This window comes from Vulpes lagopus, chromosome 24 (assembly GCF_018345385.1).
Source record: "Vulpes lagopus strain Blue_001 chromosome 24, ASM1834538v1, whole genome shotgun sequence".
NCBI classification, from domain to species: domain Eukaryota; kingdom Metazoa; phylum Chordata; class Mammalia; order Carnivora; family Canidae; genus Vulpes; species Vulpes lagopus.
In genome coordinates this window covers 58,156,693-58,179,850 of record NC_054847.1, presented here as the reverse complement: position 1 = coordinate 58,179,850, position 23,158 = coordinate 58,156,693, and the positions used below count along the sequence as shown (strand labels likewise).

The following is a 23,158-nucleotide window of genomic DNA, read 5'->3' as shown; positions in this document are numbered from 1 at the left end:
AGAGACGCAGTCTTCCCCACTCTTCCCATGAGCTGAGGGCAGGGTTTCCAGACCCCCAAACCCAAGGAGGAACAGGTGTGAAGGGGGCGCCTGCCTGGTGCCTTCAGTCCTCAGGGAGCTCACCCTCCACTTCCAATGGCACCGCCTGGACCCGAGGGCAGGACGGCGGCTTCTCAGGCTAACTGTAGGTGGGGCATCCCACCAGCCTGGGTTTGGACGTAGTGAGAGGTGAGGCTGGGCCTGGGGGCGGGTTCTGGGAGGTGGGGGTCGTGTGGCCATTGCTGCCAGCAGGACCCCGTGGCTGGCCCCTTGCTTTCACCGTCTTCCACCCGACTTGAACAGCACCCATCATCTCCCCACTGGAAGAGGCCTGCGCCGTGGGAATGCACTGGCAGCTATGGACACCCGCACTCGCCTGTGAGCCTGGCAGCAGTGTCATCCCTGGCACTGTGCTGTAAGGATGGAGGACAGTTCGGGGGGGGGGAGGCCCAGGCCAGCAGAGCCCGAGGTGCTGGGACGGCATGTGCACCTGCGTGGCTGCAGACTGACTTCGCATGGCCTTGAACCACGGTACCTGGTCTGCTGCCAGGTAATGCCCAGGAGCTGTGGCAAGGCCGTCCTCACTCTGTGGCTACAACAAGCCCACCCAGGCCCTGGCTGTGCCATCAACCCTCCGTCAAGGCTCAGCAGTGTGCCATCACCTGAGGATGCCAGTTCCCAGGAAACAGAGATGCCCTCAACTCAGGGCGGCCAGCACCCTCCCACCCCAGGGCATCACTCGGACATAGCTTCACAGCACCGGGATGACCGTCTAATGGTAGAGCCTGGGCCTCCTGGGGCACAGAGATAAGACCCCAGGGCCACGCTCTGGGGATAGGCCTTGAGTGGGGAGGGTGCCTCCAGGAGCCCCCAGACGACAGGCCCTTGGAGACAAGTTGCAGTTGTTCTGCGGGCCACACTTGGTCCAGGGGGTTGTGTGCACAGCAGCGTTGTCACAGGCAGGCCCTCGGGGCAGCAGGAACTGTCTGTGCACCAGGCCACACAGAAGGGGTGCCTGGCGGCGAGAAGGGTGATGGCTGCTCCATCCTTCCAGGGGATGGCAGCTGCCTCCAACATGGGTCCCACTGGCACTCCCCCAGGGAGCATGAGGAGGCTGTGACCACCACGCCGGTCCTGTGGGGCCGCAGACCTGCCCGGCTCTGTGCCCCAATGGTCACAGACACAGGGCCCGTGAGAGACGGCCACAGCTGTAGGTCAGGCAGCGCAGGGAAGGGCTAGACTCGGAGCGCTGGGCCACGGGAGCCTCAGGGCAGCCAAATGTGCTCACTCCTGTGACGGCAGTCACCTCCACCCATTGCCCCACCATGTCCCTCCATGCGTGCGTGTGTGAGATGACCTAGCACCGAGGCCCTGGGTGCCCCCCCCAAAGCTCGGAGGTTTGCGGCCCACCCTGGAGGAGGCACGCGAGGCCAGCCCACTTCCCACTGTGGCATAACCAACAGTTACTCATCTCATCCTAACTTAATTTTTTTGGCATCAAGAATTACAGATAGGACGTGCTTTACATGTGAGATGGCAAATTAGGTTAGTGCTCCCGCGTCTGTCTCAGGGAAGCCTGATTGTAAAACCAAGAAGGGAAAACCGTTCTTCAAAACTAAGACAAACAACTCCTGATGCACCTCAGCCTCACGCTGCCAGTGGGGGGCCGAGCCTCGGACAGAGACTCACACGGAAGCCTGTCCACGGGGTTCCCAGCAGCCCAAGGCGGGGCGGCCACCGATGGCGCTCAGTCCACTCGTGGCAGGACAGTTTGGCCATGACAAGGGGCGAAGTCCTGAGAGGTGCTGTGCTGTGCGTGAATCCGAAGCCCACAGTGTGCAGTGGAGGAAGCAAGGTGCAGGGCCTCCTGCTGTCTGGGTCCCACCGTGGGGGTGCCCAGTGCATGTCCATGGAGGCGGGATTGACAGCACTGGTGGGGCTGGGGCGGGGTGACTGAGGGTGCCGGGCTGCCCTCTGGGGTGATGAAACCATGGGAAACAGATGGAGAGGGGAGTTGCACAGCACTGTTGACGTGCGCCCAACTGTGCACTGTAAGACGCTCAACGTCATCTTACACGAACTTCATGTTAAAAAGTGTGTTTGCACAGAGGCCCTTTGCCTTGTTTAGACACCAGTGTCGGCGCAGGCTCCACATCCAATGTGGACACACTTCTGGGAAATGTGTAATTACCGTTGTGCAGACACCGTCCTCATGGTGTCATCGGCCGACCCCCTGCACAGGATGTCACAGGTTTGCAGAAGCAGAAAGTTACCACAGGGCCTGTCCTAGAAGAGATGCTGGGGTCACGGAGTCTCCCCAGCTGGGGACCCCGCCTGCTCAGATCAGGGGACCTTGAAATGGAGAAGCTGAGATACTAGGATCTTTGTTTACCTGCACTTGGTTACGAGAAGACACCGGTGTTTACTGGACTTTGGTCTCACACTTGGGAAGGGCTGGCACCCGGCCCCTGTGGGAGGTGAGTGGCTCTTAAGCTGCCGAGGCTCGGCCAGCTCCAGTCAGCTGACCTCATCCTCGGCTCCCCAGGGGAGGTTCTGGTCAGTGCAAGTGGGGGTAAAACCCATCAGAAGTGGGCCCTTGGGCGTGTTTCCCTTATTTCACAAGATCACCAAGAGGAAAGGAAACTAAGAAAATGGGCATCTGCAGAAGCACCACCTCTTTGCAGAAACCATCCCTTATTTTGTGGATTTGTATTTTTGCCCCTGGAATATAAAATCCTATTGTCAGGAATGGGGGGGGAGGCAAAACTCGCTTTGAAATCAATAGCTTCCAGGCCATTCTTCGGAGGCCAGCCCAGCACCGGTGAGCCTGCACCCAGCACCGGTGGCCCTGCAAGCCTGCTCTCCAGGTGGATGGAGCTCCTCGTCCTCTGGCAGCCAGCGGCTCTGGGCTCTGCAGCCTGTACCGTCCGTGGTCACTTGGCCATCTTCTCTGCAGACCCTGCCCACCACCTGGCCCCGTGCCCCGCTGCCCGGCCCACCTGCTTGAACAGGTGCTGGCTGACCACACATTCTAGGTGATGCAGATTCCTCTAGTACTTTGCCTCAATCTTAGCAAAAGAAACAGGAAATTTCTCATTTCATAAAGTCCTATTGTTTCTGACAATTCACAATTGAATTGCTGGAGAAGTTCTGGGTCTCACTCTGGTTTTACAAAGTGGATTTGGGCAGGAAGAGGGGCCGAGTGGCCTCTAGGGGCAACACCCAGGGCTGCTCTGACGTGCTACCTTCCTGTGGTGATGGCAGTGACGGTGATGGCCACCCTGCACATGCACACCCCCAGCCCTGGCCACTCTTCTGAGCTCACGGGAAAGCTCCCTGTGCACGGGACCTGGCTGAACGTTTCTGAGGTGCTATGTTCACAGTGTCCTCTTCTGTGAACATGCAGGATGGGAAACCCACTGCAGGAGGAGGTGCCCAGTGGCACTGGGGCCACCCTGTGAACAGCACTTGGCTCAGCTGGCAGTACAAGGACCCACAGCAGAAAATCCCTTAGAACTGACCAGAATTATCCACACGGGTAATGAATCACTGGCACACTAAGATTGTCCAGAAAAAAAAAAAATATATATATATATATATGCTTTATTGGATCTATTTCCTAACTACAAGGACAGCGGACACGAATACCAAATGGTTCCTTTCCATACGACAGCCTATTAGAAGATTCCATGCGAGTCCTAGGACGCTAAGGGTGGGCTAGGTTCTGGGTCATGTCTACATGGAGCCACAGTCACGTGCAAATGCTACAAGTATGGCTTTTGGGTTGGTGTTCCTTCTGGAAGTCAAACAACAAAGACACAGAATCGAACAGAAGAACATCTTTAAAATAATTCTGCAGGAGAGCTTCCTCCACTGTAACATCATGTTTGATTACTGTGACTTACAACCTCCACCCGCGGGTACAACCCAGGCATGTTCCGTGAGAGGGTATCAGCTCCTAAGGCACAGTCATCGGGTTAAACATGTTTTAATTAAACCATGCTTTTTGGTTATGTGAGACGACCGGTCACTGCTAGTCATCATGTGTTGTAAGCTGTTAATTGTACAAATGCAGCAGGAGCGAAGCTTACACTAACCTACGTATTAACAGTCGGTAATCTGGAACATACTATGGGCGTATGAAAATGTTTTTGGTGATTGTTTTCTTAGACGAAGCAGAGTTATAAGGCTTCTGTGAAGTAATAATCTTAGAGCTGAACAAACATATTATACTCCTTTTGCGATGGTACTTTCGGTTGCTTTCCTGTCTGCTGGGTGGGGACGCCTGGGTCCTGAGAATGCACCTCTGCTGATGTTCTGACACACTGGGCTAGCGGCACCACACGGGACCGCACAGACCCGCGTGAGGGGACATGGGTGCCTGTGGACGCGGCTGCAAAGCCCAAGTTTTGTCTCAGATGCATTTTCCAGAACGGATCCTGGTTATTGCCAATACACAGCCCTTGACGGGCAGGGACCACACATCACCAACTCTGTTTTATTTGTCCATAAATACGAGCCTACGTGTGTACATACATGCAAATGCAGCATCTGTCCTGCGGCAGACAGACTTCTTTTTTTGTCCAGCGACCTGTCTTGTGCTATCATCTTACTTGTGCTACGTTCAAAGCCAGATTAGAAACAACACCCTAGCATGCTACAGCGAACAGTACTACGGTTTCAGTAACACAGGGGAGGGAGTGGGTGATAAGGGAGAGGTCAGAATGGAAGATCCCTAAAATGCACTGGGTAAAGAAGCAGATTGCATGTTGCAGCCCAAGGGAAGCCAAGAAACAGCAGGAAGCACGTGTTAGGTTCTCCTCACAATGCCCAGCTTGCCAGTATTCTAATTTATCACAAAAGAGACAAAGCTTTGCGACGAAGCGTCTTTACAGCTTTTGCTCCTGCAAATACTCTCCTGGTAGCAGACTTGACACTCCATCCTATGGCGCACCCTGATGCTGGGCTCTGGGTAATAAGGCACTTCCAGTGCTGAAGTCCAGGGGTGCCCGGGGTGGGGTGGGGGAACCCATGCAAGGCACGCACCCCGCCCCCTCCGGTCTTCCTGTGATGAGGAGGCGTGGCCGGTTCTCCCAGTCACAGAGCTGCTGCTTTGAGCCCGTGATGAGAATCTTGAGTGAGCTGGAGCTCCGACCGGTACCAGGCGTGTGTTCCGTGTACTTAAAGTCCTTTCGCCAGAGCTCGACCATCGGCGGCTAAGCCCACACCGTGCGGCTTCGGAGAGTAACCTGTGGCCAGCTACGATCAGATGTTGGTGCTGGAGAGATCGTTCCGTATTATTTCATTTACTGCAAGAAAACACAAGAGATAAGCCATTAGGGAAACACAGCTCTGGCTCAAAGTCCGTAAGAACCAGAGGTCCCATCAGCCACGCATTCAGCTAGTTATGGGGAGCTTGTGGGAAGGGTCCCCTCCTTCCTGCTTCCCACCCCTGGCCTGGGCCTGAGCTGTCCTGGGCCAGCAGCACCGAAGCTGCCCAGGACCCAGCTCGGTGACCGCAGAGGCTGGCGGTGGCTGCGTCACCACTCCCATCCAGAAACATAGTCACAACCTGACCCTAGCACTGTGGGCCCCAGGGGGAGGGGCCAGGCGCTGGTCCAGTTGCGGGGGCCCGTCCTCTCCAGGCAGGAGCATGCAGCTGGTGTCTCCACGGGCGGGGCCAGCAGAGGTGCCCCGTGGGGGAGGCACGTCCCTGAGGTCCATGCTCCGAGAGCCCCTCTCCCTAGTCTGCTTGTTGGATAGGCTGCGTCCAAAAGGAGGGCCACGCATGGGGTGGCCTGGGCCTCCCTTTGTTTGGGCTCTTCCTTCATTTCTGTTTCCTTGTCCATGTCCACTATCAGCATGTGGCTTTTGGCAGCAGGAGAGGAAATGAGCAAAGCTGGCAAAGGCCATCGTGAGCAAGCTGCACAACATCCCTCCCTCCACCCTGATGGGCCCCCAGATAGGGGACGTGTCCCCACGGCCCACTTTCCTAACAGAACTGGGGGGCGGAGGACACGGGCTCACGTCACGGAACTGCCCAGGCTGCCCTCCACCACCCAGATAAAGTCTATGTGTTTCTGCAAAGGCCCTGGCGTGTCCCAGGCAGCTTCCTGCAGCAATTAGCTGGCACACCTGTCATCGCCTCCACTCCCCACCCCCCGAGTGCCCTTTCAACACCCCCCACTATTGTTAAGAAAAACAGTAATAAAATGTGGTTGGGGCAACCAGGAATTGTGTCACGGCTGCTGATAACAGAGCCCAGTGGCACCAGCTGCACAGACAGGAGCCCGACTGCAAACCTGCAGGTCTACCCGCCGCCTGGCAAGGGAACCATCCAGGGTGCAGGGGGTTCGCTTGATACAAACACCAGAGGTGTACAGCAGCCCGGGGTGGGCACACCGCCAGCCCACCTGCAGAGGACACGTCTGCCTGGGACACGGATGTGATGCATGACCACCGACATGCAGCCACACCTTTTTTTGAGGATGGTGTTGACCTTCACGCACAGAACACAGGCAGGGGCCGTGGCCACCTGGGTGGCCATGACCCCTCCCAGTGAGCCACTAATGAGGCAGTAACGAAACCCAGGTGCTTGAGTGGCTCTCAGGACACCTGTCCCTTAGCGTCCCAAGGGCAGCTCGGTTAGATGCAGGCGTCTTGCCCTGATACCCTGGCCGCGCAGTGGCGCAGGGCCCCGCAGGAGAAGGCAGGGCACCAGCTCCCGTCCACTCATGGCTCCTGGGTCCCCGCCTGAGCATGTGGCCCTCCCCGGCATTCCGGGGGCCTCAGGTGCCGTGTCTTCCCGGCTCCTGGAGTGCAGGCAGGGAGGCAACAGGCACGGGACACCAGACGCAGTCCTACATCTTCCAGCTTCACTCCTTTGGCCTCTGAGAGTCATGTGTCCAATTTCTACGTCGCAAAATGTGTTAGGTCAAACAACGTTTAGACAGAGAAAACTGACAGACCCGAGTGTCACAAGGACAGCACCGTGGTAGCAGGGGCTTCCCAGCAGGGCAGGCAGGTGCTCACGGCGCCCACAGAGCTTGTGGCCGTGGTGGGTGCAGCCCTCATCTCGCGCCAGGCGTGGGCACAGTGGCTCTTTCTCAGCTGCTTCACTCTACGCAGGAGGCTGGGGGGGCCTGGGGCAATGGTGGCTCCCTGCCCCACGGGGGGGCGGCTATGGGTGGGTGGACAGGCTAGCGCTATGGGTACACATGGGGCCAAGGGCTCCACACTGGGTGCAGATGAGGCCACCTGTGCAGGCGCAGCATGGACAGGATGCCCCCGAGGGACGCGGCTGAACAGAGTCACCCACACCAGACGGGGTTTCCTGCTCATTCCCCTGCAAGGGCACCTAGTCTCAGATCAGAACCCGATCCCATAAGAGCAGACACGGGATGCAGAAACAGTTCTTGGGGGGACTAACGTTGGGGAAATGGGGTTCAGGGTAATAATGATGGGGATGTGGGGGGCCCTGAGGGGTAATATTGATGGGGTCGTGGGGGGAGGTCTGAGGGGAATAAGGTCGGGAATATGGGGGGAGGTCTGGGGGTAATCATGACTGGAATATGGGGAGAGGTCAGAGGGGTAATTATGACAGGAATACGGGGAGGGGGGAGGTCTGAAGGGTAATAATGACGGGAATATGTGGGGAGGTGTGAGGGTAATGACAGGGATTATGGGGGTGGGTATGAGGGTAACGACAGGGATTATGGGGCGGGTCTGAGGGGCAATAATGATGGGGAATGGTGGGGAGGCTCCAGCAGGAAAGCCAAGAATCTAGCTCCTCGGGGTTATAGAGACCATAGGAAAAAAATAACACGTTTGTAAGAGAAAAGGGGAAGCAGCATCTAAGTGGGCTTCCCCTCGCTGCCCACCAGGGCACCTGAGCCTGGCAGGGGGAGCCCGCTGTGGGTGGCAGCAGGGAAGTCCCTGAGTGTGTCCTGAGCCAGAGGCCCTCCTGTGTCCTGGTGCCTGACCTGATCTCTGTGACCCCAGCCTGGCGCCCAGGAGGGTTGGGGAGCGCTGGCAGTACTCCTGCTCCATTGCCAGAGTCTGCGCTGTCTGAGGAGCCTCGCAGCAGCGGTCAGTTGGACAGGACAGGCCATTGGTGCCCCTGTGGCCCAGGTCGGCACCATCAAGTAGGGTTGGGACGGGCCAGGCATCTTAGGAGCACACTCGAGAAGTAGCACACATGTGCCAGTGCCCTGTGGGCACTGCTCTAGGTGCCCCTCCGGACTGTGTGGGCGGCCGACGGGAAGGGGGGGTGGCTGCCCAACTTGCGCTGCAGACCCACACAACTGTGCACATCCCCGAAGACAGGACGGCCGCAGAGCCACGCTCCTGGCAGATAGTCGGCGCCACGGCCCTGCAGGGACCACCCTGAAGGTTCCCGGTCCCAGACAGACGGTGCCCAAGGGCTGAACTTGTTGGGGTCCTGCCACCCCTGGCCTTTCCCTGGCCTCCCACGTCTCTTCCATGAGGTCACGGTTCCGGGTCCCTGTGAGTGCGCGGCTGCCCCCAGGGGCTCTGTGCTGTTATTTTGGGGGTGGCTTTCTCTGTTACAGTTTCCCACAGAGTCTTCTCTCTACTGATACTTTCCATCTTCTTATTCAGCTTTTCCACCGACACCAAGGGTTTTTTCTCTGTAGAAGGTATTTTGAACTGCAGGTAACATGTGACCCTCACAGCCTGTCAGAGATGTGAAAGAGGAACCTTCGCTTGGCTTCGTGTCAGATGTCCCTGCAACAGGATGTGGCGAGCTGCTAGACCACAATTTAATGTAATGAGAAAAGTTGTTTCCCTTATGTTTAAGTTTTCTCTAAAATGCTCCCAAGGTGGAAACTACTGTTTTTTTCCTAAAACTTATGTGGCAACTTGAATTCTCGTTTTAATCTGGGACATGGAGGCAGGCTACACGCGCACACACATGCACACACATGCACACACACACACACGCGTGCACACAGCACCTCTGTGGACAGCCAGAGTTGAGTGAAAAGAAAATTAGTATTTTTTTCACATTTAAAAGCTAAAACATACAAGGTACATACAGGCAGAGCTCTTCACCTACACATACAGCATCTGCCGATACTCACCGTATTCTTCTGACCACCCCACAAAATCTCTTGGCTATTTATAAATTAGATGTGCAAATTAACTAATCAGGTGAAGCATTCTTTTTAAAGCAAAATCTTTATACTTTCACACAGTAAGGCTTTTTTTTTTTTTCATCACCATTTTGAAAAAAATTGAGCTTAAACCCTCATGTCCTAGTAAAATGCCCTCACTTCACCCATGGGCTTCACTCAGGGGCCCTTGACTGATTTTCCTGAGGCCATGTGACCCAAGGGGGTGGGGAGGGTCTAAATCTCATTTTTATGCATTTTCCTTCTCATTTCTGAATTCTTGGTTTCTGAAAGCAGTGGAGGATCTCAAAGCAAACTTTAAGGAATGAGCCGCATGGCTTGTAGGCCTGGCAGCGATGCTGTTCCCCTGCCCCTGGCTCTGAAGTGGGGGCATGTGTGCGGTCGTCCACAGGTCTGTGAGGAGGGGAGGAGGACGTCATTGTGATGGGTTCTGTAAACGGAGAGTCTGCAGGAGGGTCAGCAAATGGCAACAGGGGCCGTCGGTCCCAGTGAGGAGTGGAGGCCACCTGCGTGCCCCCAGCCCAGGGTTGGCACTCCCGCCGGCCGATCTCCCCCCTCCCACTCCAACTCTATACTCTGCCCATATGTGTGGCCTATCCAGGCCTGTGGGGCTGCTCAGCACACAGAGCCTGGTGCCTGGGTGGGAGACGCCGAAGGCAGAGCCATTCCCCCACTCCTGGGGGCACGCATCTCTTTCCAGCAACGCCAGCCCAGCCCCAGCCCCAACACAGAAACATGGCACTGTCTTCTGTATAACTACAGATGATTTCTTCAGCCATTTCCCCTGGACTAGCTGGTGTGGGACTTAACAACTTTTTTTTTTTAAAGAAGGAGAAGAGGCAAGCCACCGAGGGCCCAGCTATCTTCCCAGCAGTGTAGGAACAGACAGCACATGCCAGCTCTTCCTTGGAGCCACCACAAACAGCAGCGGGCACTCACCGCCCCTGCACGGTATCACACAGGTATCAAAGCCAGAAGAGATCTGCTGACACGTTGAGTCAGAAACCTCATTCAAAATCCCGGCAGCGCAGCTTGGCAATGCCACGTGCCACACGTGGGGGTGGAGGCTCTGAGGCTGCACCCCGCGCTCCCTATGTTCAGGCTCCATGTTCTAGGTCTGTGTTTCCCACAGTCACGGTACCTCCCCTGCTCACCGGGACCTCTCGGCCTCAGAGGCAGTCTTCCTATTGCTGTAGCAACCACAAGAAGTGTCACCGCTCTCAGCAGCTCCCAGACATTGTCGTCTGTGCCTTCCTTACTCCTGGGGAAGAAGTGACAGTGTGTGCATCCACAGGTGACTCTGAACAATGGGCTGGAAGGCGATGACAGCAAGTCTCACAGTGAGGAGGACGGAGACCTGACACGAGGGTGTGTCCCCAAGACCCTAGGGACTAACGGGCGTCGTGTGATCAGATGTAATAGACTCTACGAGGAAAAACAGGAACCTTGAAGACACTCTCCAGGCGGTGCCTGTATTTAGAGATGGTGCAAGCTCCCATTCTCCAGGGGTCGCTTGAGCCAAGCACTATCCCATGGCAGAGCCAATGATCCCAATGATCCCGTGACTGTCTGACTCTTACACCTAAATCCTCCTTGCATTCACGCACATCATTTACACGATCCATCAGAGATCTGTGAGCCGTGGAGGCCTTGAACCCTCCAGAGAACCTGATCTGAGCTCTGCACACTGCGGACACGTGCTGTCAGGCCCTCCTCCTGCCTCTGTACCCACTGCAGCCCGAGACGCTTCTCTGTGAAAATGGCAGCTTGGCCGAGATCCCCTCTGCTCGTCAAGTCGGAGGTTCTTCAGTCCTTTCAAAGGGAGAAACAGAACCTCCTGGGTAGAGTTCTGGGTACTGAGCGTGATCAGTGGCACGAACCTCACAGCAGCCTCCCAAGCCCCCTGGGAAATGGATATGTTATTATTCTTAATTTGAAGACAGGCCCAGAGAGGCAGGAGATGTGCCAGTCCTCGGGCAGCGGGCGAGCAGCTTTGTCAGGAATGGGACTGGCTGCTGCTCAGGGGAGCATGTGTGGCCTCAGGGGCTCCCTGGCAGCAAGCCTGAGTGGCGGCCTCCTTGGGGCCAGGTTTCCCCAGGCCAGGTTCCCACGTGCCAGAATGATGTGCCGGACACACTCCAGCAGAAGCCGGGCCAGCCTGCTTTTTCCCGGTGTGCACACGACAGGCACTTGCTGGTGAAAACTCTGGGGTTCCTGACCATGGGAAGAATGGATTTCTGGTCATGTCCACAGACGCCTGAGCTCGGCCACGTGCCAACGCGTGGGCACAGACTCAGGACGTGGCCGAGGGGCGGGGGTTACTTGTGTATGTTTCATTTCGTATTTCCTACAGAGCATGTAGGTAGCAGAATAGACGCCTGGGTGGGTTTGCTGCAGGGTCCTGCGGACGGGGCTGTGTGTCCTTGTCTCTGCCAGAGCACCAAGGGTGCTGCGTGCCTCCCACTGGGCGCAGTAGCCCCCAGCATCACCCGGGCATGCCAATGGGATGGGTGCTGGCCCCACATGCCTGTGGCCAGGCAGGAACTCATCAGAGTCGTGGGGCCTAGCAGCCGGGCTTTGGGGATGGAAGGCACAGCGGAGGCAGATGCTGGAAGGTTCTAGTTGGGTGTCCACATGGACATGGATCCTACTTTCTCAGGAGCCGGGTTTTGGCCTGGCAGGAAGAAATCTAGCAGAGCGATGGTACCCAAGCCACACTGTAATCTTTGCTTAAAAAAAAAGCTTAATTATGGTGGCTACAAACCATACCCTGCAAATAATATTTTTGTCTCCATTTTTTAAGAAAACACGAAAACCCCATTTTTCTGAGCATCTGCTTCTTTTTCAATAGTCGGGTAGTTCTTATAAGGAGACAACTGTCCTGTGAATTTTTAAGCACTAACAGCATTCACCGTCTGTTCCCTGCAGGCTAGCCAGCCCAGCTGGGGTGCTGTTACTTTGTCATCTATGATGTTGCTTTTTCAAGAAGAGAACCACTTTCCAAAAGCCATCGTTGTCCTTTAAGCGAAAGCAATGTGGGAAACAAATAGGCCTGGGCAATCCACGGGGAACCCAGTTCCCAGGGCGGGTTCCTGTGGCCACATCCGCACTGGCCTGGCCCCCTGGGCTCACTCAAAGCTCACGGCCAAACGAAGTACCACACATAAAGGAATGCAGAAGCAGAGTTGTTCCGTGCTCACTCAGTCTCCCTGTGAGGGACACAGAACAAGCCACCAGAAACTCTTATTTTTAAGGAAAGCCAAAATAGCTTTGTGAAGAACAAAACAAAACAGGAAGGCCATTCTCTCCCATTCCTATAACTAAGAGATAATTTTAAAAACTATTTGCTAACTTTCCCAGAAAATACACCTTTGGCTAAACTTAGTACCATAACCCGAGCGCGTAATCACTGAGGCCGATGGTACTACAGCCAGAAATATCCCTGGCCCGGTGGTGTCCCCACGCCGACCTTCACAGTGTGAGGGGATCTGGGACGAGGAAGCATGCAGGCTCTCACACCAGGGCGCTGCTCGCAGGGGTGTGAGCGCTGGGCTTCCTGCCGATGGCTGGGCACACGGTGTCTGCACACTCCGTGGCGAGCCTCCTCGGTTAAAGCTTACGGCTGGTGGGAGGCGTGCGTGGGAACCCCATGACCGAAGACACAGTTCAGAAACCAGGAAGCGGAGAAAACATGATTCCGGGCCCCTCGAGCACGTGAGGGAGACTGAGGCTGTGTCCAGGTGGGTTTTTAACTTCTCAGAAGAGGCAGCCCGCTGTCCGTATGTCCTCGTTCATGGGCGGGCACCCTGCTCACCACTGCGTGGCCCGGGTGACAGCAGATGCCACTCTGCAGGACTGTCACAACCTTGGTAACTCCAAAAATGCAGAGTTGCAACATCACCGAAGTCCTGTTTTACTTTTCTGACTTTTTTCAAAGACACTTTGTGAGGCGGTAGAAAATGAGGCCGTCTCTCAAGTTCCATTAAAAAGTAAGTTCCGCGTTACCTCGGGTGTCCTGGACCCATTTCAGCCTTCACTTATTTTTATCTTTTTAATCATAATAAGCCACTGCCACGGGGCCTGCTATTTTTGGAAGGAGGGAACGGGACAGTGGAGTCTGAATGACAACAAGTCACGGTTTTAATAAAACATGACCCTCCCAAGTGCGTGTGGGGCTGGCACTGATGGGTACTGTTGTCACACGGGACTGTCAGCCATTAAAACAGAATAATTTTCCTGCCTTCAGTGCCTGCTTCCTTATTTAGCCTGAATACTCCAAATAATGCAAAGGCCCATGTGGAAAACTCCAGCGTCCACGGGGACCGCCCGGCCACGTGATGGCCGCCCCGCGGGCTGCCATGAGCCTCCCTCCCCGTGGCCAGGCGTGGGCTCCCGCATCACCTGGCCCATTTTTTTTATCTACACCAAACCCACTCCACTATCACTCATGGGGAGCGCTAAACCACCAGCGAGCACTTTTCCTGGGCTTCCCTTGTGCTGCTAGAAAATACATTCCTCCTAAATTATGGAATTTCTATTCACACAAAATTGAAAAATAAAAGATGAAAAAGCCTCCTTTAATTAAAAAACAATAATGTTAAGTGGACGGACGGAGGGTTGGGGAGAGTGCTGGTGCAGGTGTGGCAGGCTGCTGCCTTCTGTCACTCTCACTGGGGACATGAGCTGGGGCCTCAGCATAAAAGGCTCTAACCAAGCAGCTCTTCCCCCTCTGGAGGCAGTGGGGGCACAGCCTCGCTCCTATGGGCAGCAGAAAGGTCCGTGTGACAACACATCGGCTCAGCCGGTCCGTCCAGTGGGCACAGGCCAAGTGTCCACAACCTGCCCGGCAGCTGCCTGGTTTGCCTGGAAGGCAAAGGAGAGGCTCTGGCCCCCTATTCCCAGCTTCACAGGAAGTGAAACCACACCTTCTCATTGCTAAATGTGAGTCCAAAGTGAATCCTCAGCTTACAGAGAAGCGTTAGTTATTTTGTTAGTGTGACTGTCATGTTGTGATCACATAAGACAGTGGCTCTTTGAAAAGGTGTCTGTCCCCAGGGATGGTGGGATGGGATGCAAGGTCCAGGACCTGGGCCCTCGGGATCCCAGTGACAGCCGGCACAGGTGTCCAACTCCCCTGCCTAAGAGTAGACCTGGGTGTGGGCGCCCAGGAGCCCACGGCACCATTTATTACACCCTGAAGATGCCTGAGATTTTCATAATTAAAAACCAACACTGCCATCAGAGCAGAGCCGGAGCTAAGGAGAAGCTGGAGCTAAGGAGAAGGCTGACCAGGGTTCAGCCTTGGTGTCTGGCCTGTGTGCCAGGCCCGTCCCACAGCAAGGTGAGGATGCAAGGGTCTGCAGCCTCTGCCACCTCCCTCATGCTCACCTCCATCTGTGTTCTCTGCCCCAAACACTTGTGCCCGGAGCCCAGCTGTGATGCCACCCCCCAGAATGTCCGCATCCCACTCCAGGCTCTGCTGGATGCTGCAGGGGAGGCTGCCTGGCGCCTCTCCCATGTGCACAGGTGCCCAGGGAGCCACCACTCTCTACCTCAGTTCTCTGCCCTCCTCCCCAAGGGGACGGAGCCCTCCTTGAGGGGAGAAACTGTACCCACAAGTACTGAGAAAACTGACCGGCAGCAGACGCTGCTTGTTTCTTCTGCAAAGATCTGCACAGAAAAATCACAGGAGGCAACTTACTCCAACAAACTCCCAGTTTGGAAAACAACAGAGCAGAGGAGGAGCAGAGTCACAAAACCATGGGTCGGTGAGACGGATCCCCCGGGCTGTAGGACATGTTGACCCCAGCATGGAAAAGCACCCGTGATTGAATTTTTGTATTGATTATCCAATTATTAATCTTTATAGAAGCTGTTCCAACACTGCACATAATGAGTAATTCATCACAGTATATTAGATGCCATGCAAGCTGCATTCAGTATAAAGGGCCATTAAGTTTCTTGTAATTGCCCATTACTGGAGCTTTCGTTAGTTCTAAATCAAATCAGCAGGACCGGCATGTATGCGCTCTAATTGACTTTATGTAATAACCGCACGCCCCTGGTGATTACCAAAATGAGCGGTCTGGCTGGATTACCGTGGTCCAAATACCACTTCTCGGCCCAAGGTGGAGTGGGCTTGAAGGGATGGGCACACGCCATCACCTGGACTCGGGAGGAGTGCGTAGGGGCCGGCGCTGTGACCACGCTGGGGCCAGCCATGCATCCCTGCCCGGGTCTGCAACTTTCTCAGGGCCGCTTGCTGGGGCAGGTCTCGTCTACCAGGTGCCCCCAGGCCTCCCGGCAGGGCCCAGGCCTACCAAATGTCCTGGCCTCTGGAGACTTCCCACCTGAGTAAGCTGTATTTCCCACCAGGAGGGGAAATCCTGACTGAGATGCAGGACGGCGCCTGCCCCACTGTGCCCAAGAGCCCTTCCCGAAATGCTCGCTGGGCCCTCAGATTCAGAGCGGGTTCATCTTGAATGGCTCCTTAAACCCTGAATATTGTTAGCTGCTTAATGTGCTTTGCCTGACCCCCTCTAACTTGCCGAGGGGCCAGAGAACAGATGTGTGTGTGTGTCCTGACAGTCCTGTGATGCCAGGACCATGTAAAGATTCTGCAAATGCTGGTTGTTACGTCCTCCTTTGAAAGTTGAATTCATCCTTTGCATGAGTTTCAAAAAGAGCAAGAGACAAGTAAACACCAACCCTCAGGCCTCCCGGCATCGACTGCCTCCACTAGGGGAGAGCCATATGGATAGGACGGCCTTGTGTTTGCAGCGCTACCAGCCACCCATTCAGAAAAATCCTTCTCTGTTCAACTAAATTGGTTTCTGAAGAATCCTTAAAATATATCCTCAAAAGGGGCTCCTGGGTGGCCCAGTTGGTAGAGCGTCGGGCTCTCGATTTTGGCTCAGGTTGTGATCTTTGGGTTGTGGGACTGAGCCCAGTGTGGGGCCCCATGCTCAGCAGGGAGTCTGCCCAGGATTCTCTCCCTCTGCCCCTTCCCCTCACTCACACGCACAGTCTCTCCCTCTAAAATAAAAAAATAAAAATAATGCCCTCAAAAGAAGGCAATATGTGGACTACGAGCTACTTAGAAATATTTGTTCACAATAGGTGATAACTCGAACGGAAGGCATGGGGCTTTATGGCTGTGCTGTGAATGGCTGCCTGTAGGGAATGCAATGTCTGAGCTTGGCCCGGATCTTCCTGGCACCAAGGGGAGGATTGTCCATGGCCCTTCCCACAGTGCAGAGTGGATGCAGACAAGCATTGAAGACGAAGTGAGCAGGGCCCCTGAGCACAGTTTGGGACCTGCGGGCTCAGGTCACTCACAAGCCACTGGAGGCCTGGGGACCCATGTGCACATGCAGCACAGCCAGACGGTTCATCACAATCGGAGCTGAGGGAGCCCTGGTGATGCAGAAAAAAATCTGATGGAGCAGAGACTGAGATGCTTTCGGACCCCCTAGGGTCTGCACAGGCCCTCCAGGTGCTCAGGGCCACAATCTGCAGGGATGGGCGGTTATTTCCAAGCCCACAGCCTGGAGTGGGTGACCCTGAAGGGTGCTGAAGAAACCACCTAGAGGGTCATGCATGGAGCTCTCCTCACCTTCCTGTCTTTTACTGAGGGTGCCAGATGCCGCCTGCTGAGCAGGGTGCCACCTGACTTGCTCACACTCCAGGGCCCAGCTGCTCCCAGTGGCCAGGGCCTCCCCCAGCGGCAGGAGCACACGATGCCCGGCCATCCGGGTCTCAGAGTCCATCAGCAGCCGTGGGGTACCCTGACTCCAGGCTTGGAACACCCAGCAAGGCAGCCATCAGCTTACAGGGGACAGTGGACATTCACACATCCGTGGGCCAGAGCTCCCGACCCTGCTGCCCACCTGGACTCAAAAACAGAGGAACAGGAAGCAGTAGGCCAGGGGAGGGCCGATTCTGGTAAAAGCTTCGCTTGAAAGCCCGGGTCAGAACTCACCCCCAGGGAGCCCACCACGCCTCTGGAGAAACGCTTGTCACTGTAATCAATCACCGAGTTTCCATCTGTACGTTTCCCTGCCACACTTCATTCTGCGCTATCAGGACAGGAAGCTGCACGCAGGATGGAAAGCTGGCACTTGGTCCCGTGGAAACCACCGTTTCCATCTCCGCGAGTGACAGAACAACACCGCGGTTAACGGGTGATGAGAGATAAGGGCCAGGGGCGTGGAGGGGGGGGTGCGGACGCTCTGCGCACTTTCCAACGTTTGGACAAAGTTTGGGAGGACAGTCCGAAATGTGCTTTCCACTCTCTTCATCCAGAGAAACACCCATGAATGCCCAGACCCTGAGAGTTTTTGAGCTCTTTTCTGAAGTTGAAGTGCATAAAAAATTATGGGCCCACCACTCCCCCTGCCCCAACCCAGACGAGCTGTTCTGTTGTTGCCCTTTCAAGTGTGGCCACAGAAGCTCCCACCGGAGCCAGAGCAAACAGGCCTGTGACGGACAGGCCGTGGACCAGCGCAGCAGCCTCCCCCGCCCCCGCCTGCCACCCTTTTTCTGTCCAGCCATCTGCCAAGAGGAAATAGCTGTGCTGTGTTGGGAGTCTGGGAATCCCAGAAAACAATCTTAAATCCACAAAAATAATTGAAGTTCACTTCTACTGTGCCGCTTGGTTCCATTCTGATTTTTATTACAATGTCAACAAGAGTTTAATTTGTTTTAAAGTTTAGGTTCTTAAATCTGAGTGATATACGGTAGTTTACAGCTTGCTGGCAACAGCTACTGTGGAAAAAAAAAAAAGGAAAAGTGCATATAAAGGCGATTCTAAGTTTGACATTGTGAAGGCAGGGAGAGGTGCCAAAAGCAGCAAGCAGCACGGCTTTCCCCACCGGGGACGGCAGCCACGCTGCGCGACCAGGGGCACACGCTCCCTGTCCACCCACCTGGTCCAGGAACGGCAAGTAAGAGGAAATGTCCTAAAGTGCAGTTTCTCAGAGGAAGCATTCTCAGGTGTCAGCGAGGTCACAGATGGTGCCCCTGTCTTATCTGGGGTCCCTTCTGGAAACCAGTTCCAGCAGAAAGCTCTGAGAGGGGCCTGTGGGGAAGAAGGGCTCTGCCTCTCTGGGGAGGTCAGGGCTTTTGGCGGCCTGGAGGATGCAGACAGCTCAGAACCGCCCCGACCTTGAACCCATCCCGACGGAGACGGCTGGCCAAGGTTTCCAGCCTCGCTCGCCATCCCTGGGCCAGGGCTGTGTGCCCCATGAGAACCGTCTGCAGAGACATGCAGGACTGCACACCTGCAAACCAGTGGCCTGCTCTGCACCTGCTGACGCCCCAGGTCCACCGAGGCTCCCCACGCCTGCAGCCTGTTCCCTCTTCCCTCCTTCAGCGGCCTCCGGCTGGAGCCAGACCTTGGGCATATCACAGGTGCTCCTGGACGTTGCCCCTGCCCCCCAGGGCCCACTTCCTGCCCTATCTAAAACAACAGCAGCTGTGGGGGCCTGATAAGGCTGGGTCCTGGGGGGATCTGCACCCTTGGGTGAGAGGGAGGATGGCCAGGGGCCTGATAAGGCCGCCCCCAGGCCCGATGACCGCATCCTGCAGTGTCTGCCCTGTGTCAGAACAAAAGCAAAGCGGCCGCGGGCGGTGGGAGCGATAGCTGCGCTCGGGGAGGGGAGGGGTCTGGCTGACTCGGCCTATTGTGCAGAGTATCAGGCTCTGATTAGCTGGGGTCCCCTGGGCCCGATAAGGGCGGATGTTTCAGAAGAGAATAGACTTTCTTTGTTCTTTACTGCGTGTGAGTGTCCACGTTATCATCTGAAAGGAAGGAAGAACCTTGCTTCAAAATCTGAGGCTGGGAAAGGTAAATGGCCGCAGAGCTCCACGCGCCCGACCCACACGCACAGTGAGAGAGCCCTGCGTCTGTGGGGGCCAGGGAACGTGTCCCCCACATGGTGATGGGCAGAGGGGCCCCTGGCACATGGCCCGGGGCTCACATGTAGTCCTTCCCCAGTGAATTGGGAGCTAACGCAGATTCCCTAAGAGAAACTCTACCGTGAGCATGGTGTCCATGCCGTGCAGACGCAAGCCAGGGTTCGCTCCTCCCGTCCCCTAGGACAGGAGCCCGAGGACTGCTCACTGTCCGCAGGGGAAACCACACGCCCTGGCTTCTCCCCTGCACCGAGGCTTTTTAATAAGCCTGCCTGACCCTACACGCCTGCAATGCAGACCCTTCAACTCCCCAGGAGCATTCCCAGGACAGGGCAGTCACACCTCCCGTGCTCTGGCCTTCTGGACACTTTCACACCTACGGTGCCCTACATGACGAGGTGTTCTGCACCTGGCAATCTGGACTCAGCATCGTGGTTTCAAAGCCCACCCAGGTCGCAGTGGGGGTCAGCACCTCCTCTTCCTCTTGGCTGAGTAACAGTCCCCCATGTGGTTGGATGGGCCTTTCCTGCCTCTTCCCCAGTGGCTGGACACCTAGCCTGTTGCACACGTTTGGATGCTACAGATAATGCTGCTGAGAACATCTGTGTGCGGGCGTGCGTGGACGTAGGTGTTGACTTCTTGTGGGCAGACACCTCAGAGTGGAACCAGTGGGTCATATGATAATATCACAGTCCGTGCAGTGGTGGGACCCAGCATCTGTGACAGCCAGGGGCTCCAGTCTCCCCCATCATTTGTCAGCTGTGCTGTCCCTCTCACCTAATGACACGCATTCAGATGGGTAGGAAACTACCTCTGTGTTGCTGTCGCATGTTGACTGATGATGAGGATGTATGTTTTCATGTGCTTATTAACCATTCATAGACCTTCTTTGGAGAAATGTTCATCCACACCTTAAAGCCCAGGTTTTTACTTGGCTGTCTGTCTTATTATTACTGAGATAAAGGTTTTTGTGTATTCTGGATATAAACCCTTTATTGGATATGTGTTTGCAAATATATTCTCGCAGTTGGCTGCCTGTCTTCTCATTTTCTTAATGGTTCTTTCAAAGCAGAAAAAAATGTGAATTTTGATGGAGTCCCATTTACCAGTTTTTTAATAGTGGATATGTATTTGGTACCATATCTAAAAAATCTTTGCCTAATCTAAGGTCTGGGAGATTCTTCTCATATGCTACTAAACTTTTTATTGTTCTAGCTTCTACATTTAATTCTATGATCACTTTTGAGATTTTTTGCATGTGGTGTGAAGTTAAAGGTGCAAGCTCCTTATTTTGCATGTGGACATTCAATTGTTCTCACACCATTTGTTAAAGGGCTATCCTTTGCCCCAGTTAAGTGACTGGGCATTTTTGTTAAAATTCAATTTACCATAAACATAAGGATTTCTGAACTCTAAACTCTGTCCATTGGTCTGTATGTCTCATGCCAATACCACACTGTCTTGCTTATTATAGCTTCATAGTAGATTTTGAATTGGGAAGTGTGTATTCCCACTTTGTTCTTTGTTTTCAGAACTGTTTTTGGCTATTCTGGATTTTTGAAATTCCACATGGAATTTTAAATTCATTTTAAAGCTATTTTGCTAGGGGCACCTGGGCAGCTCAGTTGGTTAAGTGTCTGCCTCAGGCTCAGGTCCCGGTCCTGGGGTCCTGGGATTGAGCCCTGTGTCAGGCTTCCTGCTCAGCGGGGAGTTTGCTTCTCTCTCTGACTGCTCCTCCCTTGCTTGTGATCTTTCCCTGTCAAATAAATAAATAATTTTTTTAAAAGGCTAGTTTTGCTAGGTATGGGCTTCTTGGTCAACAGTCTTTCTATCAATAGGTTTTCTTTGTGGCCTCCATGATTGCTAATGAGAAGTCAGCTGGTAATCTTGTTCAGGATTCCACACACCTGATATTTTTGTCTCTTGATGCTTTAAGGATTCTTTTTCTTTGAATTTTGACAGTATAGCCATGATGTATTTAGGTGTAAATCTCTGGATTTATTCTAGTTGGAATGTATGTGAGGTTTTTTTTGGGGGGGTGGGGGTGGGGGGATGCATACAATGTTTTTCATCAAATTTGGAAAGATTTTAGTCATTATTTCTTGATATGTTTCCTACCCCTTTCTCTCTCTCCTCTCCGTCTGCATTCCCAATATGCCTGTTTGCATGTTTTATGGTGTCCCTCATATTTACTTTTCTCTATTATTTTCCTTCCTATTCCTCAGACTAGATAATCTACAGACATTTCTTCAAGTTTTTAAATTCCTTTTCTCTGCCAACTCCAATCTACTGTTCATCCCCTCTAATGAATTTTTCATTTCAGCTACTGTGCTTTGCAAGGCTAAAATGTCTATTCGGTCCTTTCAAAAACTTTTAATCTCACTATTGATAGTCTCTATTTGGTGAAACACTGTTGTCGTACTTTAATTCTTTAAACATAGTTTCTTTTAGTTCTTTGGACATATCTATAGCTGCTGATTCAAAGCCCTGCTGCTAAGTCCAACACCTGAGCCCTCCGAGGGACACAGCCTAGGCCTGTGGGTCATTTCTTCTCTTCTATATGGGATACATTTTCATGTTTCTTTGCATGTTTCATCACTTTTTAGTTGAAAACTAGACATTATAGATAATATATCATAGCAACTTTGGAATTAGACTACTCCCCCAGTAGGGTTTGCTGTTATTGCTGGGCTCTTTTTTTTTTTTTTTCTTCCCTTGATGTTGTGTATTTGATTATTGACTTTTCTGGACTAATTCTGTGGGGGGTCCTGTGTTCTCTGCAGTGTGTGGCTGCTAAGTTCTCTATTCCCGTCTTAAAAATTCTTGTTTTTATTTTTAAGTCTGGCTTCTGAAGGGTCACCCTCAGGTTAGCAGGGTTTACGGTCAGTTATGAGTCAGGAGGTTTCTCTTAAGTCTCCACCTTCTGTCAATGAGATAGAATCACAGGCAACACACAAATAAGCCTTAGCTTCCACTTTTGCTTTTCATGCAGATGTGGAGGCCAGCTGGAGGTGAACGACCTGGTCCTTTCTACTCCCAGGTCTTTCCTGAGCCTGTGCTCTTTCACGCGCACACCTGCAGTGTTCCAATCCCCAGGAATACGCTGGGGCTTTCCAAACCCCTGCGGTCATCTTGTGTGGCTGGTCTCCTATTTGTCCCAGTTGAGTTCACAGCCTGGCAGCTCCCATGAGCATGAGTCCAGCTGTCTGCTGTGTTTGGTCATGGCCTGGGAAGATGACTTTTCTAGGGAGCTTCACCATCAGTCAGAAAGCTGTTTGCACTTTGGGGAAGGGGTTTTTAACAGAGCCCCACAGAGGCCAATCTCCTCCACTGCCAGTGAAGCCACTGGCTTTCCAGGGCTATACTCCAAGGGGCTGGGGAAGGCCGATGGGGGTAGTTCCTGCTGAAAGCACCACAGATCCTGCTCTTCTTAGCAGGATCCAGTTTTGTTTTTTTTTTTTAATAAATGCTTTTCAGTTTGTTCTGTCTCTTTGGTGAATTTCCAGATTGTGAAGTGATTGATTTGATAGTTTCTCACTATTTTTGTTGCTTTTTTGGGGAGTGCTGACTCACTGAGGCCCTCCCTTCAACACTTTGGAAGTCCTATTCCAAAGGACTGTCTTCCTGTCCTTCTTGAGCTATCAAAAAGTGCCTCGGGTAATAACCAGGACTTCTCTGCCAAAGAAGAAAATAGACTACAGTCCTCTTTGGCTTGTAAGGTCAACTCACACTTGAAAGCCAGATTTTTAAGCAGGAATCTTTGCGTATCACAACTCTAGTGGAGAAAAAATACTCAATAACAGAGCCAAGCCTTGGTAGAGAGACTGTTTAAATCAGAGCTGGCAGATGCCTGTGGTGCTTCTGGCCTCTCACTTGTTCTGTGATGGTGAGCAGGTCAACTAACAGTCTGGAAGCCCCATCTCCTCTGTCAAGTGGGGTTATCACTGGCAGCTCTGGCTATGGGATTGTTCTAAGGTTGAAAGTGGAAATTGAGAGGATATGTATAAACAGTCACTTTGAAAAGTACCAAAGGCTATAGAGCCAGTGCTGTT

At 53.7% G+C, this 23,158-nt stretch overlaps 1 protein-coding gene across 5 annotated transcripts in view; it reads right to left on the bottom strand.

Annotated features, from left to right (window-relative positions):
- Positions 1 to 3,628: 3,628 nt before the first annotated feature.
- The window catches only part of NFATC1 (nuclear factor of activated T cells 1), a 96,939-nt gene continuing 77,409 nt past the window's right edge, over positions 3,629 to 23,158 (bottom strand). For all 5 annotated transcript variants that reach the window (XM_041739644.1, XM_041739649.1, XM_041739647.1 and 2 more), the window contains one exon: positions 3,629 to 5,348. In XM_041739644.1, coding sequence (XP_041595578.1) covers positions 5,305 to 5,348 — 44 coding nt within the window. In that variant the 3' untranslated portion in view covers positions 3,629 to 5,304. The remainder of the gene's footprint in view (positions 5,349 to 23,158) is intronic.